The sequence below is a fragment of the Lynx canadensis genome, chromosome C2, assembly GCF_007474595.2.
Source record: "Lynx canadensis isolate LIC74 chromosome C2, mLynCan4.pri.v2, whole genome shotgun sequence".
NCBI lineage: Eukaryota > Metazoa > Chordata > Mammalia > Carnivora > Felidae > Lynx > Lynx canadensis.
Window position 1 is genome coordinate 44,045,559 of NC_044311.2, and position 12,550 is coordinate 44,058,108.

The following is a 12,550-nucleotide window of genomic DNA, read 5'->3' on the forward strand; positions in this document are numbered from 1 at the left end:
GATTTGTCCACAATCAGCACTGGTGATCTTCTTGCTGTGTTGCCATTACTGGACCCAAAGCAGTCTATACTTCCAAATATTCGTGCTCTCTTTCACTTTGCCAAAAACCACATGCCGACCACCCAACCACTCAGGTGTGGCAGTGCAGGTGAAAAATTGAGAACTGTGTTGGGTCCAGCATTTGTCATGGACAAGATACCAAGACCTGTGCGATCCAGAATGAAATTCTCATCATCACATTTCTCCCCACAGATGGACTTGCCATTATGGATTATGAAGTCAAGTCACCTGGCACATAAATCCTGGAATAATCCTGTGACAGCAGGAAAATTTATAACCAAATCCTTTCTCCCCAGTGCTCAGAGCATGAAAGTTTTCTACTATCTTGGGAACTTTGTCTGCAAACAGCTCGATGGAGATTTGACCCAAGAGCTCGCCATCCATAGCAATGTTGAAGAACTAGATGGAGTTGACTGTGGCTGGGAGGCTCAGGGGGCTCCGGGTGGTGGCATCTGCAAGGCTAAAATCAAATATCCTTAATGATTTTCCTAAAATAAATTACTAGAAGTTATAGATATATAGATAGATGATAGATAGATAGATAGGGAGGTAGACGGTAGGTAGACAGATGATAGATAGGTAGATAGAGAGAATAGACAGATAGACACATACACACATACACTGGGTTAAAAAGGATATGCAGACCTTACAGATTGTTGCTTTTCTGAAAAGTTGCACCAAATCCCATACCTATTCCCATGGTGGGTAAGCATCAGAGGAAACATAGTCAAAAGGGTCTCACATACATACAAGAAACAAATTGTGGTGAAGGTAATGCTCCATCAATTTCCTCAGACTTTACTTCAAGAGATTCCCTATATCTAGCAAGTTATTTATAAATTTGGCAACTATGGTAAATTTATACTCGGAGGGAACTATCTAACCTTTGGGCCATGTGTGCTATTCAGGTGACTCAGATTCTACAGTAATTGTATTGCTTTTATGTTGCCAGGTGATATAATAACCTGTTTTGATACAATCTCTGAGGGAATTTCCAGCCAAATTGAAGGGTTTGGAATATTATAGACCCACCATGTGAGCTATAAATATAAATAAACTAGGGTAGAAGGTGATTTATTTTGCTATTTCCTCTGGAAAATGGCAATGTCTACTATTAAAGAATTTACAAACTAGGGAAAACTTTGAGTCACTCAAACTTCAGCTCTGGGGTGGGATGACTGAGGGTCACAGGGACCTGTCAAAGCCCCCCTTGGGTGAGTGGAGAGGCTGAGTCAGTGTTGGAGGAGACAAGACCCCAGCACCTGGGCAGGAGTAACAGAGGAGGAAGAGGGGGCCAAGGACAGAAACCAGCAAAGCATGGGTTTTCATGTTAGAGTGACCTGAAGTTATATCATAATATGCCTTGGGCATATTACTTAACTTCTCTGAGCTTTGACTCTGTACAGTGGAGACAAGAAACACTTCCTAGGAATGCTGAGAGATTTCAGTGAAATAATATGTGTAGAAACTAAGTATAGTAACTGACCCATCGAAGGAACTCAATAAATGGTTGCTATTGTTACTATCATGATTAATCATTATTATTGTTGTTGCCTTGAGGATAGACTTAAGAAAAAGAGGTGCTTATACCTGATCATTATGCCTCTTGTTTGGATTTTCTCTTTCAGGGGCTCTTAATCTGGTGCCCAAGAATTCCCAAGAGGCCCAGGGATAGATACCTGGGAGAAGGGGTGTTAAACTCCAGAGAGAAAAAAAAAATGCCAATGTTTTTACTAACCTGTAAGGAAAATATAGTATTTCCTTTGTTATGACTACATGAAACAATTCACAGTAGTATCAGCAATGCTGATCATGCTTTGATTAACAATACAAAGCATATATGATTATAAACAATATATAAATTATATGTTACTTCTGTATCAAAAGTACAGTTGTCAGGCCCACCCCCTAGACCACTGCCTGCCTTCCTGTCTACAGAGGCTGGTGTGATGGAGCTGGCTGTCAGGTAAACTGTATTATAATTTTCAAAAATATTTTGATAAAAATATCACAATATTTTATCAAAAACATTTTGATGAAATATCACAATTCGATTAAAGATCATGCTTTATTTTATGCACTTTTATATGGCATTCTTCAAAGAAGTCCGTAGTCTTCATAGGACTGCCAGAGGGAGACAGAAGCACAGAAAAGATTAGAACCGTTCCGTCGGGAAGCCACTGTAGGGCACCCAGCACACAGGAGGGACTCTGCTGTCCAACAGCCTAAGAAGCTCCTTTATTAACTCATCTATTTCCCAGACCAATAAACACGAAAAGCAGAAAACTTCTGAAGATAATTCCCAATAGATCAGGGAATCCTGTCTCTTGAAAGGGCCCAACTCTGTATAACAGATATAAAATATCAAGGGAGAAAATGTCTGTTACCCTCCCCAGGAGCCTGATGCCTCGGGCATCCAGTAGAAAGGACCTAAGTGGTGTAATGACCCCAAGGTAATGGCACAGCAACAGCAATGCACGGAGAACAGAGAAACGTAGAAGAAGGAGAGGATGAGGGAGAGAAAGTGGGATAAAAAACCCAGAAGACACAAAGCCCTAAGCAATAAGGGCTGCACACCCCTCAGGCTGTAAAAAAAAAAAAAAAAAAAAAAAAAAAAAAAAAATATATATATATATATATATATATATATATATATATAGGGAGAAAAGTTTTAAGCTTATTTATTTATTTTGAGAGAGAAAGAGCGAGAGCACACATGCACAGCATGCACATGAGTAAAGGAGGGGCGGGGGGGGGGGGGAGAGAGAGAGAATCTCAAGCAAATGCACCATCAGCACAGAGCCCGATGCAGGGCTCGAACTCAACAACCGTGAGATCATAACCTGAGCCAAAATCAAGAGTCGGACGCTTAACTGACCGAGCCACCCAGGCACCCCAAAAGGGGGAACCTTAAACAAAGGACAGTGAAACTAAACAAGAAAAAAAACTTGTAGTGGATACTTTATTTTGTTGTATTTAAACCATCAAAGTTGGGGGGTGTTTCCCCATGGTCCTTCTGCCCTTCCTCCCCCTGCCCCATTTTCCCATAATGCTGATGAAACTGCTTTAGTCCGTTTCCCATCTTTTCCTCATCCAACTATCCAGGCCTTTTTCTTTGTCAATACATGATCCTTGGTGCTTGTCTCTGAAGGACAAAAAGTGTTCTACCTGTTAGAGAAACTTAGGACCTGCCAGTACTCTCGGCAGCATTGCATGTTTTGATGCCTTCCTTTAGCTCAGGGCACTCTCAACCAGCCCTCCCTCTCTGGGCAAGAGTCTGTCTCTTATGAAACATGAAACACTTCAAAAAGGCCTCTTGCCAGAGATTTGCAGGCATATGAATGGGAAACACCATATAAACAGTGAAAAAAGACACATCTTTTCAAGTTTTTGGATTTTCTCCTTCACGATCTTAAAAAAAGCAATTAGAAATCTTTCCTTTAATAAACCCAGGCATAGATAATAGTAATTGGAGTGTGATACTTATCCTTATAATGTTTCTAAAAAACATCACTCAGGCCAGAGTTTGTCTCAGCTATGCTGAGGACCGACCGTCATTCAGTCTGTAAATTACCTCGTGGATTTTCTCATTCCTAAAAAAACAGTTTGCTACGCTCAAACACTGACATCACATGAAGATGCCAGCTTTTATACACATTTATAAAAGTAGAATATACGGAGTATGATACACTAGTACAAAGTTTTACAAATTAATACAAGTAAAATATATAAATTACAATGAAATAAAGGAAGATCGTGGTTCTGTCGTAGGGTGGTTCTTTTAGCAGTCGTATCGCTGTAAAGAAAATGAAATATGCATTACGTTACAATCAGGCTAAACAAACAACAATGCCATGTTAGTCCTAAAAATTCCTGTTTTAAGCAAACATAAAGTGGGCTGATCTCCACTACCCAGAGCTTTTGGCCAACAACACTGAGAGCTTGGACAATGTTCCTGAAATGTTTCCTAAACAAACCAGATCCATTGTCCTCTCTTAGGAAAAGCTGCAGGAAAGGGCCATGGAAACCACAGCTTACTGGTGTTTGCTTGGCTTTGAATGCGTTTGGGGTAGGCTTTTAATCTTAGGGATTTAAGAGATAATGCCATGGGAGTTTCACACAGGAGTGGGCTCAATGTGGGTAACCTTCCCAATTAAGTGCTACCAAGTTACAGATTTGACTCATCTACACTAAAAACCTTGCCCTCTGAAAGCGTCTTTTGTCTTAGAAACAAAAATAGCAGATCTGCACTGTGGTGTCTGTGAAAAAGCCATCTCTTTGGTGACTCAGACGGGAAATCCCGTGGGACTACTTGCTCCCCACCCCCGCTCAGAGAAGAGGGTCACTCTGGCAAATCACTACAGCAATTTTGGTCATTGACATATTATGCCTGTCCCCAAAATGCACAAGTGCTGATGTCCAAAGGGGCCTCACCTAATTTAAACTCTGCCTTGTATGAAATCCAAGGCTAAAGATAGGTCACATTAGAGTAAGTCTGAAAGGACTCTCCTCTGCCTCTCCCCAACCATACTGCCTGGAAACAACTTCATATTGAAGGTTTCCCACTGCGCTGTTTTCTTGGAAATTTGGCAGGCTCCCAAGGAAATTATTAATCTTGCTGTACTTGCCTGATAAGGAAAACTAGATTTTTCTTTTAACGTCCCCTCAAAAATTAGAAAGTTTCCTTTTATTCATAGCAAGGTTTTTCATGGTAGCCACATGCTTTCAGTTTTAATTAGATTTTGTCTTATTTTAAAAGACAGTTAAGAGACCTTGAACCAAAGGAGTAAATGATTAGGAAAATATAAATTAAATAAGTTTCTGTTTACCTAATCCTGTTTTACAGAATAAGACATAAAACTAACCTCCCAAAATTGGACCAAAGCTGGACTTCCATCAATTCATTACTATGTGTTTTGTTTTTTTTTTTTTTAGGAGGATATAGAAACAAGAACTTTCCCCGCTACTAACAAATGCATACTTCTCTCTGAAATCATATCCCCAGGAAACAAGTGCTTCCTGGTTTTCTTTCACCATGAAAGGTTTTTTTCATGAGCTGCTATTCAAAGGTTATTAGTGATTCTCTGTGCTTAGCTGTTTGGGTATTTTTGTGACTCCTTATTAGAAGGCATTGTAGAAAATCCAACAGAACAGCAAGTGTTGCGGACAGGTTGAGAGCAGGAGCTCGCATAAAATGACCTAGGGTTTGAAGCCTGTTACTTCCTACTTCTTAGACATACTGCTTAATGTCTGACTCATAGTCTCTTCTGAAATGTGAGTTTAGCTCCGTGCCTGGTGCAATGAACATTGACCACTATTTGCATATACTAGTTGGGAACACGAGAGCAAGCAAAATTGTGTCTCTTTGGCCAGAGCAGGGGTAGTGAAAGGGGCAGTGAGTTTGCTCTTGAAAGGAAACTTTGGGTACGGGCAGCATTTTCCTATATACACAGAGCCAACTATAAAAAAAAAGATAACCCAGCAACTATGATATTCAGGAAGCTTATTACTGAAAGCAAAATTGAATGCTGTAAATGCTTTGCCACAAAGATGATATAGGAACAAACGTTGGTAGTTGGAGCAGAATCTGATTTTGCCTTTTTTTTCTTTATGATGAAAATAACAGTGTGTTACAGTAATTGAATACCCCAGGGCCAGGCTGTGACATCTTCACAGCTCTTACCTGTTGGCGAGAGCAGCAATAGCCACATATGCCTCCCATCACACCATTTATTACTTGAATGAGACATAAGATGAATTCAATTCCACCCAGGGCCAAGAGGATGGAAAACAGAGAGACGTTCCATTCTACAATATGCTTGGGTTCTATGCACTGGGACCATGTGGAGGTATCCAGAAGGTACCTGTGGATGAAAAGAAGAAACTTCTGATATATGACCACATCTAAGGGGATGTCTCATAAGCAACTTTCTGTGTGGTGCTTTTTTGTTCAGAAAAAAGGAAATTAATTCAATGACCTGTGTCAAATTTTTCTAGTCTGTCATTTCACAAAGTGACAAATTCAGATCTTGCTGCAATGATAAACATAAAATTCAACAAAGATTATTGAGCACTCACTGTGAGTTAGACCTCAAGCCAGGGCTGGGGATATAATGGTGAACATGGCATGGGTTCTGCCTTGGAAGAGCATAGCAACTAAGGGAGGAGACAATATGCAATCTCAATGTAACCAGTACACTGATCAGGAAGACCAAGTGTGAGGAAGGGCATCTCCCCTAGGCCAGGAGAGTACCTGCTTACGTAACTATTCCACAAGTCTGAGCTCCATGAAGTCCGGAACCAGACCTTTCATCATTATATATATAGACCCTAGATCAGTATCTAGTACCTAGTAGGTACTGAACACATTTTAAAAGTAATTGAACGATAAATAATCTGAAGTCACTCTGTGAAATGTTAGCAAACCACACTGAAGTCACATTTGACTACACACACACACACACACACACACACACAGAAGTCATATACACGTATATATACAACTTAGGAGACTTTCTAAGTACCTGGATATTCTTACAGTCTGAAAAATTCTATCTCTGATTGCTCTTGTAGACTTTCAGCCTTTGCTACATCATAAAGTATTTGGATTCTTAATGAAATAGGATTCAATCGTGGGAAAATCTACAACTGACTTAATCCCACAAAGAGGTCTGGTATAAATCTTTTCTTATCACTTCTTCCTACCACAGCAGAACAAAGGGGCTTAGAATTAGAGACCTAACTTTGAATGGTTCATTGAGCCAATCAGAAACTCAATGTGTTGGTTAAAAAAAAAGAATTCTGTCCTTATGACCCCATCTTTCTGCATATCAGGAGGTGGGGGGAAGTTGTAATTTTAGGACACAATGTAAAAAATTCCTTTGTCCCCATCTGGCTATTGAGCAATTAATCACTGGCTTGTGACCATTAGCTATTCCTCATATTGAAATCCCTGGACAGGTTGAAGTGAGGAATGATATAGAAGCAGAAGGCTTCTTACAGAAGCTGGGGTGGCTGGTGGGAGGGGCATAGAATCAAACAGCTGTAAAATGCTGAGTGATATTCTCACTTCTCCTTGCATTCCAGCTTCATCCATCATGATCTTTTTTGGAGGTGGGTTTGTGCAGTAGCTTGAATGTCTGTGCATATATAGCCAATTTCCACTCACACTTTCAGTATGTTCTGAACAAAGTTGAATCACGATCCATAACTATACTGGCCACCCAAATTTCAAACCCCCGTAAAGCTAACATTTGTTCAGAGGCTACTATTGGGTTGTATTCATTGTCAGTTAGCAGATAATATTAACAGCCAACAGAGGCCAGCCTCAGAGTGTGTCAGCTTGTGTGATAAATACTTTACATTTATTATCTCATTTATCCTATGACAACTGCCATTGGTTTTATTTTACAAAGTAACTGAGAAACACAGAGCTCAGTTCACTGTTTCCTGGTTGCTGAGGGAGAAATGCAGAGCTGAGATAAAATCCAGGTCCACATAATTCCACGTTCACAATTTTACAAACTCACTGTATGCTATACAATTCATGGGGGACAGTCTCGATAGGGTAAGGGCAATTGAAATTCATTATTCATATTATTTCCACTCATGAATCTCATAACGAAGCCTTTCAAAATTCAACGAAGGATGTCATTCATTTGCTGTCATGTACATCAGTTTCTATGAGCTATTTCTGTTCTTTTCTCAGTAATAGATAAGAAATAAGTACCGACATAAAACAACGGAGCTTAAATTATCCTGACGCTAAGATCATGTATAAGACTGTCTTATGTAGCCTGATCACTTTACTTTTCTTTTAATTTTTATTATTTAAAAAAATTTTTTTTAATGTTTATTTATTTTTGGGAGAGAGAGAGAGAGAGAGAGAGAGAGAGAGAGAAACAGAGTCCAAGCAGGGGAGGGGCAGAGAGAGAGGGAGACAAAGAATCTGAAGCAGGCTCCAGGCCCCCAGCTGTCAGCACAGAGCCTGAGGCGGGACTCGAACTCACCAACAGTGAGATCATGACCTGAGTTGTAGGTGGACAATTAATGCACTGAGCCACCCAGGTGCCCCGCCTGATCACTTTAAATAAAGGGTTTGTTGTACATAGCGATTATGTTATATTGTGAGTGTGTGTATGAGGATAGTATGATCAATCGGGGAGTTGGTTAAATTCAGATGCTTTCCATCCATAGTATGTAAGGATTCCACAATATTTTCTTATAAAATAGTAAAACCAGCCAATTGTTTTGGTATAGTGCACACACTACATAAGCCCGAACTCTACAGCCCAGCTGCCTGGCTGTCATGTCCTAGGAATGTGCCTTTGGATAAATTACTTCAGCTCTCTGTGCCTCTTTTTCCTCATCTGTAAAACAGGAGCAAGAGTGGAAGTCAACTCCTAGAGTATCATGAGGGCTGAATCAGTGAATCCATTTAAAAGCACTTAGAGCTTCTCCAGGTCAGAGACTGGGCATCCACCCTCTGACACCACTGCCTGGTGCCTGAGTCACCGCCTGGCTGAGTGCACGGATACGTGGATAATTGATGCCTTTCCAACTCGATGGGATTGCCCCTATACCATGCGGTGGACAAGAATGTGTGGTCGGACAGGGAACAATGAATGACTTACTGTCCATCGGTGTTGGCAAAGGTGTAGTTCCACTGGTCAAGAGAATCACGACATACTGGCCCTTCGGCCAAGCCCAGGGCTGCCACGATGACGCAGTAGCCAGACCCTGCAATCCCAATGAGGGCCGCCAGGACGGAAGAAAGCATCTAGGGAAAGGAGAGACGGCAGAAGTGAGCCCGAGAGTCGCACCTGCCTCCCAGGGACCCTTTTCACCAACCGAGCTGGAGCACCTACCGCGCATCTCTTGCCACAGTTTTCATGGCCACAGCAGCCACAACAGTCGTCCTGCTCCAACCCAATGAATACGAATGCCGGCAGGAACATCTGGTTAGAAAACAATCAGATTAAAATCACCATCTTTCCCCACATTAAAGCCTGTCATGAGGGTCAGGCTAAGCATCTTTTGGTAAAATACCTTGCTTTCTGACAATGTGGAATGGCTTTGGGTTAGGTCGGCCCAGTATCACAAAGAATGTAAAACTATGAGGGGGAAAAAAACAACACCTCTAAATGAAATATCTGCTTGTTTTCATGTAATGTGTCAATGCATTCTTTAGGGTGAGGGATAGAATAATAACCCATAAATATGTTTCTTCCACAAGAGTTCCCTCACGTAGTCCCAGAGGCAAACTCTGTTTCTGTTAAACCCTGCCTTTAATTCGTTTTTTCCCCCCTTGTACACATAGATGATACAAGTCTTTAATATAATAATTGAAACGTTTTTGTAAGTGGGAGAGATGAAAGCACCATATAATATATAAAAACCGTTTCTTTGATGATGCGATTGTATGGTTGTTGCTTCACAATAAAGCTCCTTAAATAAAGTAAGTACGAAATACTCTGAGTTTGATCAAAAGAAGCCTAAACAAGGGTGACATTATATTAAGGACAAACCGTTGTTAACATGGTAACAATACTTAAATTCAAAGCCGATTTGCCATACCATAATTAGTGCATTAAATTTAAATGTTTTCAGGTCTTTTCTTGACTAAGAAAAATATTCTGTGTGGTATGAGCAATTCCACAAAATGTCTTTTTAAACTTCTCAATCCCAGCATTTAAAGTGGCAAGCTCGAGTTTGTCCACATTCTTTCCGTGCTGTGGTTGAAGCTAATACTTTCAGCTCCCAGGTTGGCAGGCAAATTCCTCTCACTTCAATTAAAAACAAACCTTGGAAAAAACAACACATTCCGCTGTTAGCTTCAGATCCTGATCTGCTGCTAACGGGAGGATTTTTCCTAGACACCACACCCAGGATTACATAAAGGAGAAAATGTATCCTTCTTTTTAAGTAGCAATACGCTCATAATTGATAATTTTTCCTGTCACAGATGTCTGAGAATAAACAGCAGATAATTTGGATCCAAAACTGTTGATTTAGACAGAGAACCAGTGACGCCCTCCCAGCTCCCTAGGGCAAATGTTAAATGCCTACCCACCTCAGTTCTAGAAACTCTAGACACTCTCAGATCTGATTGAAAAGCTAATATCTGTTTTCTAGCTGTAAAGTGAGAGAGCTTAGCAAAAAGGTAGTTCGCTGTTGATTGAAAGAGGACTTTGTAAAACGTCTGATAAAATTAATACACTAGACGTAGCTCAACTTTTGTGCAATCTGCTTTCAAAAGAAGATGAACAAAAATAACTGGCTTTGGAAATAGGCATTGTAGAAAACTTTCCATGAAAACACCTCTTTAACGGAAGAGACTTTTTTAAGCTTGTAATAATTCTGAACAACTTACCAGCAAGCCCCCTCCTACGATGCCAGAAAAGAACCACACGAAGCGGCTGAGATGGTTTTCGGAGGCATATTTTGTTTCCCCATTTGGAAAGTAAAGCAAAATATTAGCTACAATGCAGAGGATGGCCAGCCACACCAGAGAATGTCCGATGCACCGTGCACATTTTCCATAACACATGGTGGTGGCAGAGGCTGCGAGGATTTCCCTCTTCACTCTGCAGCTCAGTGATGGCCAAGTCAGAAGAGAGTATGCCTGTCTGTGGAGAAAGCAAAAGCAGTTCTCAGCCCATTCCTGCAACCTCTTAAATACTCAGTTCTTAGTCACCGGGTTGGGGGAGGGGGAGGCGGTGAGGTACTTGGCTTTCATTGGTCCTGATTGCGGGCTCTGGTTGGGGTGGGGGGAGGTAGGGGGAATGTCCCGCCCTTGCAATGAAATCCTTGAGACAAGCGAAACCAGGGTAGGGATGTGGGAAACAGCCTCAGTCTTAAGCAAGAAAGAAAATGATTAATCTTCACCGAGAAATTCACAGTGCTACTCCTTCACAGGATGAAGAATTGACAGGAACGCGTAATACAACTTTCCAGTAACTGTCAAGTGTCCGTAGTGTGACCGTGCCGGTTGAGGCTTTGAAAGGCAGCGAGCTGTGATCCTGCTCCATGCAGCTGTCTGGACAGCTTCCAGTGTGAGGGCTCTGTGTTCACTTCCCCTGCTGCACTGACTTAATTCCAGACCTGGGGCAAGTCTCCTGAGCTCTGCGGTTGTCTCCTTGTCTGTTAAAGGTAAGGTGTCTAAAAGCCATCACCCACAGATTTGAGGTGGCTGTTGGGAAAATTACCAAGCAGGCTTCTTTCCTCTGCCTACTGCCTGCTCTGCAGGACCGATCCGACTGTCCAGCTTTCCTGGATATCTGCCTCCAAAACAAATCTGGTACCAAAACAAAGGTGGCGTTAGTCAACACAAAGGGCTCAGGCACCTGTCTATTCCTGAGTATTATTCTCAGGCAAAGCAATGCCAGGAAAGGCCAAGGGAGGCCTAAAGCATGGGAGAAGGATAGAAAGAAAAAGACAGGAAGGAAGAAGAAAGAGACAGAAGAGAAAGGGACTCGGCAAGCAGAGCAGGGAAACAGGACGGAGAGAATGCAGAATGAGCCGGAGAGCCAGGGTTGTTGATCAGGGCCCGGGTCTACCTGTGGTCTACCCAGCCAGCTCCTGAACCAGCTGTTGCAGGCTTACATGTGAAGACAGGGAAAGGGTGTTACTTCCATCTTACAGAAGGAGGGGTCGGACTGTAAGTCTAGCCCTTGAAGAGCAGCTTGTGCAAGCCAGGTAGGCTGGGGAAGGACGGGGTGGCCAGGTGGGGCCAGGACTGGAGGGGACGTGTGTCCGGGACAGGATAGTGAGTGCAGAAAAGAGGCAGAAGTCCAAGATGGGGTACTGTTAGTTCAGAAGAGGAAGGTGAGCAAGGCTGTCGAATCCAGCAGCTCAGGCTGAGACCAGAGTCTGAAGGATTTAGGCCAACACTGGAGGGCAGGATGCATACCAAATTAGAGGAGGCGAGCTGGGGTTAGTCACATAGAATCTGGACTGGGAGGAACATACTCACAAAGGTGGGGTCATGATCCAGACTGGCCTGAGGAAGTAGAGGGATGGAAAACTGACTGTAGGTGGAGAAGCCTGGAACTGCCCAGCTGCTCGGGCATAGGGGGGCAGATCTTCACAAGAACGTTGCTCTGTTTCCACCGTGCATCCAACAACTGGGCACATGCACCCTCTGTCCCTGGCTTTAGGTCCTAATGGAGAGGAGATTCCACAGATAGCAAGGCCTGGGGAGGCATACAGGTGAATGCCTGGGCCCTTTGTTACGGCATCATCATTGCAAACCTCCTCTCTTGCTGATCCACCCCACCTGGGGCCAAAATGAGGGTGAGCAATCGTTTGACGACTTTGCTCCTGAGTGCTTAATCACCTTTGCCCTTCTCCCCCACCCCTACGATCAACAGAGTGTGGAGAAGAGAGTGAGGGTCATGCAAAAAGTCTGCAGTGACAGCCTACCTCTGCCGTTTTCCAGTTTTGTGGATCAGGGAAGTCATCACATTCCTGGGACTCTGGTTCCTCCTCT

The 12,550-nt window shown here is 42.4% G+C and overlaps 1 protein-coding gene across 3 annotated transcripts; it reads right to left on the bottom strand.

The window, feature by feature from the left end:
• Positions 1–3,003: 3,003 nt before the first annotated feature.
• On the bottom strand, positions 3,004–12,550 carry TM4SF1 (transmembrane 4 L six family member 1). Of its 3 annotated transcripts, XM_032594676.1 has the most exons (8): positions 12,484–12,550; positions 12,035–12,221; positions 10,948–11,356; positions 10,433–10,688; positions 8,928–9,017; positions 8,694–8,839; positions 5,744–5,924; positions 3,004–3,856 (listed from the first exon to the last, which is right to left on the bottom strand). In XM_032594676.1, the coding sequence occupies exons 4-8, from the start codon at positions 10,607–10,609 to the stop codon at positions 3,842–3,844; spliced, it is 609 nt and encodes a 202-aa protein (XP_032450567.1). In that variant the 5' UTR covers positions 10,610–10,688; positions 10,948–11,356; positions 12,035–12,221; positions 12,484–12,550; the 3' UTR covers positions 3,004–3,841. The 3 variants fall into 3 exon arrangements, with proteins under 3 accessions (XP_032450567.1, XP_030185466.1, XP_030185467.1); XM_030329606.2 differs by lacking the exons at positions 12,035–12,221; positions 12,484–12,550 and having other exon boundaries at positions 10,948–11,407; XM_030329607.1 differs by lacking the exons at positions 10,948–11,356; positions 12,035–12,221; positions 12,484–12,550 and having other exon boundaries at positions 10,433–10,861.